General features: G+C 34.9%; 1 protein-coding gene across 1 annotated transcript in view; it reads left to right on the top strand.

The window, feature by feature from the left end:
* Positions 1-6,069, top strand: part of AGBL4 (AGBL carboxypeptidase 4) — a 1,691,367-nt gene that overhangs the window by 192,163 nt on the left and 1,493,135 nt on the right. Inside the window, exon 2 of the mRNA XM_013003864.3 lies at positions 3,928-4,050. Coding sequence (XP_012859318.1) covers positions 3,928-4,050 — 123 coding nt within the window. The remainder of the gene's footprint in view (positions 1-3,927; positions 4,051-6,069) is intronic.

The raw sequence follows: 6,069 nt of genomic DNA on the forward strand, positions 1-6,069 counted from the left end.
GTGTTCAGAATTTACGCTTTGATAGACTTCTCTCCTTTGGATTTGGGTTTCATTATTTACAGTCTTTGGGTCACACAGGCGGGTGTTCTTCCATGTAGACTTAGTTGATACTTCACGTAGATGACTGTGCTTAAGATTCCATAGGCTATTCTTTATAATAGCTGAGCATCATCTGGTTTCTGCAGCACACTTTGCTATAGCACACATTTCCTGGGCATTCCTTCCTTTAAAAGTTTTAGACTAAAAATTACACTTGATCTTAGCCAAAAGGCCGAGAAGCGATAAACTAAAAATTAAATTCCTATAGTAAATACAGAATATGTCAAGTTAGTTATTTTTCAGTAAGCTTTAGTATTTGTGTTTCTTAAGACCTTTAGTAATTTTATCTAGACCCTAAAAGTTAGAAGTTTAAGGTTGTGCATGATATTCCCTTAGAATCCTTTTTGTGCCTATAGAATTTTTATGAAACCCACTTTTCATACCCAATATTGTGACTTTCTGTTGATTGCTGAGATAATAGTGTTGAAGAATACAGCATAATTTTGGAATTGTCTATTTCTCTTTGTCTTTTCATTTTTTCCCTTCAGTTATTTTTAACCTTTTTTGTTGCATACATATTTTAGATTGTATGTTTTTTTAGTGAATTGATTGCTTTTTTGTTAAGCATTGCCTTACTATATCCTGGGTTTCATTTCTTATTATGAATTCTACTTCAACATTAATATAGTTTAATTTTTACTGTTTTTGAATGGCATGTATTTTTGGTCCTTATCCTCTTAACCTGTATTATAAACCTTGCCTTTTTGTAGACAGTATACATTGAGTTTTGGTAGTTTATTTAACTTGACAGTCTGTTACTACTAGTTTTTTAGATTGCTTAATGAAACATTTGAATCTCCAGCGAATACCCACTGACCATAGTCCAAGGATGTGAATCGCCTTAACACCAGAAAAGAGTATTATATGGGCATTTTAGCAGCTGTAGTTAGGCTGGAATGTAACACTTTGTCATTTGATCTCCTTTTTGCCCCAGTTTGATTTTATTCTAGTTTTAAAAAAAATATTCTCTGCTTTCTTTTCACTGAGGATTTGCTCTTTTTACTTGGTCATTGTTGCTGGGCCTTGTCCCCCCGCCCCTTTTGTTTGTATGTTTTCTGTGTAGAGAAGTCAGGATGGGTGGGTCTATGAAGACAGTAACTAGATTAATAACTAACTGGGAGCCAGAAGGGTAGGTTGGGGGGAAACGGAGAATCAACAACAAGGGTTCAAGGAGAAAGAAAATATTTGAAATTTGCTTGTGGTGGTGATTAAACAACCTTTCTTAATATAATTGAATTCTATGCTATAGTAATTATATCTCAATAAAATATTTTTAAAGGACATATTTGAATGTAATTTTATATTGTGCTACTTTATTTTTTTCTATTTGCTCCACATATTCTTTGTTTGTTTTCCCTTCCTTTTTCTGTCTTCTTTTGGAACATTTACCTGTTTCTCTTAATTTCATTTGATTTTCATTAATGTTTTGTTTGTTTTTTAATTCCAGCAATACAATATCACGGAACCTATTTCCCTCCCTAATTTTTTGTTTCTATTTCTCCCCCCCAACAAATCTTTTGAACTTTGTACTTTAACAAATGCTTCATTATTTTGTAGCATTTTATATTTAGTGTTTATTCTAGGATTTTCAATATATATATCCTCAATCTATTATAATATACACACTTTTAAATCATGTACATTGATTTATGTTTAAAGACATTATACATTCAATTTTGTGCTGTTATTGCCATACATTTTACTTTTACATATAACTTAAATTAACAGTACACTGTTTTTCTGTATGCACTCACTTATAAATTAGAAAAAGAAATTTATATTTGTCTAATTTTTCTATTTTCAGAGCCCTTTATTTATGTGAACTCTAGTTTAGATTTATGTCTGACATCATTTTAAATCCAACTAAAGAATTTTCTGTAATTTATATGATAATTAAGAACTGCTGATACTAAGTTTTCTCAGCTGTTCTTTATTTCAGAGAATTTTATATTCTCCATTAATTTTTAAATATAATTTGCTGGGTATAGAATTCTATGTTTACATTTTTTTTTCTTTCAGTCAGTTCAGGATGTTATTAATTTACCTTGTATAAGTTTCCGAGGAGAAGTTTTGCTGCACTTTATGTTTTTATCTTTGTGTGGCACGAAGTACCTCTTACTCTTGTGCTCTGTCATAGGGGAGTCATTACTTGCTTAGTTGATTCTTGATTCTCTTTTTTGGTAGGGCTTTATTTTCTTTGGATATTATATTTTTTACTGCCTTTCATCATTGGATTGATGATGGATTTGATTAAAGTTATGGTTTTTTAGTTTATCTGAATTTGTCTTGTTAAATTGGAAGCAGTAGTCTTTTCAGTGTCTTACATCCAGGTGATAGTAAACCATGGAATTAAAATGATATTAAAATTTCATTAGGAAATAGAATATGCTAATTTATTGGCTTTCAAAGGGTTTCTCATGTTGGAACGTTCAAAAGTAATGGTTGTCCTGTTGCTGTTGTGTTAGGTGCTTTCAAGCCCCCTCTGCTTTATAACAACCCATGCACAACAGAATGAAACATTTCTACTCCTGCACCAGCCTCACAATTGTCACGTTTGAGTCCATTATTGCAGCCACTGCGTTTCTTCAGCGCATCAAGGGCCTTCCTTTTGTTTCCTGACCCTCTGCCAAACATAATGTCCTTCTCCAAGGACTGCTCTTTCTTGATCATATGTCTGAAGTACAGAGTGTTCTAAGGAACCTTCTGCCTGCAATTTTCCAAAACAGATTTGTTTGTTCTTCCGGTAATCCACAGTACTCTCAATATTCTTCCCAACCACGATAATTCAAATACAGCAATACTTCTGTGGTCTTCCTTATTCATTGCCCAGCTTTCACATGCATCTGAGGCCTTTGAAAATACCGTCGGGGTCACCTTAGTCTTCAGAGTGATAGCGTTACTCTAAACAACAAAACTAACAATACATGGCCATGCAGTTGATTCTGGCTCATAGAGACTATAGATAGGGTTTTTTTTGCTGCATATTTTCCAAATGAAACATGTTTGATTTCTTGACTGTTATTGCCATGAGCAGGAGCCCTGATAGCTTGTCGGTTAAACTTTGAGCAACTCAATAATTCAAAGCCATCAACTGCTCCACTGGAGAAAGAGGGGGTTTTCTACTCCCATAGAGAGTTACAATCTTAAGAACTACAGGAACAGTTCACTCTAGCCTACAGGGTCAATCTGAGTTGGAATTTACTCGATGGCAGTTAGATTGCTATGAGCATTGATTGTGGATCCAAGTAAAATTAAATTCTTGTCAACTTCAGTCTTTTCTCCATTTTTCACAATGTTACTTCTTGGTCCAATTATGAGGATTTTTTTTTTTCCTTTACATGACGTTTTATCTTTATTAATTTTTATTAACCTTATTTATTTTATTCATATTAAAACAAAGAAATATGTATTTGTAACAAATTACATACCACCTAGTAAATGTTCATGCAATCTAATGAAATTCATAATTTAGTCATAATAGATTTTTAAATATCTCATTATCAGAATAACACAAATTCAAAAGGTAGTTTTTGCCATTCCTCTTTTATTATGAAAGAAATTGAGGTTCAAAGGAATTAAGGAGATTTCTTAGCGTCAAAAAGAATCAGAATTTGGTGTAGGTAAGGTTTGAGCTCATGTACGTATATTGTTTTTATTTACCAGTGCATCTTCTTTTCATATGACCATATGCCCTTTATTTGTTAATATAAGGATAAGCACTATGTTATCGAGGGGATTAATGAAAAATATCATTTGGTTTATTATTATTTAATACACTTATTATTAACTAGGTTTTGATTTATGTTTCATAATCTTCTTTTTTAATAGGCAATGATATGGGAAATGATGATGCCATTGGAGGAAATGTGAGCAAATACATGGTGTTTCCAAATGGATACTGTGGACAGCCCAAGAAAGGACATCTTATTTTTGATGCTTGTTTTGAGAGTGGTGAGTATATTAAAAACCTTTGCCTTTGAGCTTTTCTGGTGAGGCTTCTTTAACAATATAAGTCACACAACTAACAATAACATCAGTTATAGACATACATGCATACCATTCAAAACAAACATAATTAACAATTATTTGCAGAAAATATATGTTTGCTTTTCTCATTAAAACAGTTAATGAATTGATCTTCAGTATATTTGAATACCAATCATATTTCATTTGGAGTGTAAAGTTCAGAGCAAAAATTGTTTAACAAGATACACGATATCTTGGAAGAAGTGCATCCAGAGTGCTCATTAGAGGCAAGGATGGTGAGACTTTGTCTCATACATGTACTTTGGACAGGTTGTCAGGAGAGACCAGTCCCTGGGAAAGGACATCATGCTTGGTAAAGTAGAGGGGCAATGAAAAGAAGAAGGCCCTCACGGAGATGGATTGACACAGTGGCTGCAACAATGGGTCCAAGCATAGAAGCAATTGTGAGGATGGTGCAGGACTGGGCAATGCTTCCTTCTGTTGTGCATAGGGGTGTTATAGGTCAGAACCGACTCGATGGCAACTGTTGGGCCATCACATTGCCAACTGTTGGGCAATCTCAAAAACAAGAGATTCGAACTAAAGTCCACTGAGTTTCAAATCCACGATCTTGAGATGGCAGTCATATGCTTCTTCTCATGCTAGGGTATTTTAGTTCAAAGGAGTATTTCAGTTCCTTTCATTACAACAGGTGAGTTTAAAATACAGTCCCATTCCCTTAGTGGGTTTCCAAATAACTCTGATGCTATCTATGAATAATGCTGTATACCTCAAAAAGACAAAATCTAAAATTCAGGTAGCCTATAGCATGCAGCCAGGCCACCGAGGGCTGATAAAAAAAAGGAATAAAAATTTCATGATTAGCAAGAATAATAATGGATGGGATCCTCAATTGCAGATCTACATCAGTATCATTAAGGATTTTCCCCAGTGCAGGTTGCCCCTCCTTATTTTACCCACCAAATGAAGCGAAATCACCTTAGGGACAGACACATGGCCTCTGCTTCTCTGGTCATGAATTCCCATTGAAATTCACTGGTCGCCAATATTGGAGCGACATAGGACTGGGCAACATTTCCTTCATTTGAGGTGGCCATGGGACAATGCTATATGGCAGAAACTATATGATCCTGCCTCTCTTACCCACAAATAAAAAACTGGCTCTAGTTGAGGTGGGACCTCCTGTGAAGATGTGTTTTTTAAAGTGTACAAATAAGGGAGTGGTAAATTGGTCATAAGTACTAGACAGATAGGTCACTGCATTGTCTGGGAGATCTGATTAAGTGATTACATGACCTGAGAACTGATGCCTTTTTTTTGGTCTTGGTATATGTCCTTATACTATGTGTCCTTATAGTAATAGTCTCTTATAATATTTGTGTTTTTGTGGTTAACCTTGTGCAGAATAACGTTTTCCAGGTCCATCCATCTTGTGAGGCGCTCTGCGGTTTCATCAGTGTTTTCTAACGACTCCATTGTGTGTATGTACCAAAGTTTCTTTAGCCGTTCTTCTACTGATGGGCTTTCAGATGACTTCCAACCTTTTGCTATTGTGAATAGTGCTTCCATGAACATTAGTGTGCATATGCCTTTTCTCAACCAATTCTTTTTGCTGTAGTGGTTCTATGTATTCGTTTCGTCTTCTTTTGATGCTTCTTGTGTTGTTTGATATTTTGCCCCTAAAAACTCACTGCCAATGATTCCAACTCATAGCCACCCTATGTTACAGAATAGGACTTCTCCTAGGGTTTCAGAGATTGTATATCTTTATCGGAGTACACAGCCTAATGTTTCTCTCATGGAGGGGTTTGTGGGTTTGAGCTGCCAACCTTGTGGAAAGCAACCCAATGCATAATTATTCCACAGTCTACCAGGATTCCTTCAATATTTCAAGTCAAGACCTGAATATTTTCTTCAGTTCTTTCAGCGTGAGGAATGCTAAGCATATTTTTCCCTTCTAGTTTTTCTACCTCCCTGTCTTTT

This window comes from Echinops telfairi, unplaced genomic scaffold (genome assembly GCF_000313985.2).
Source record: "Echinops telfairi isolate 266 unplaced genomic scaffold, ASM31398v2 ScPeMD7_443;HRSCAF=831, whole genome shotgun sequence".
NCBI lineage: Eukaryota > Metazoa > Chordata > Mammalia > Afrosoricida > Tenrecidae > Echinops > Echinops telfairi.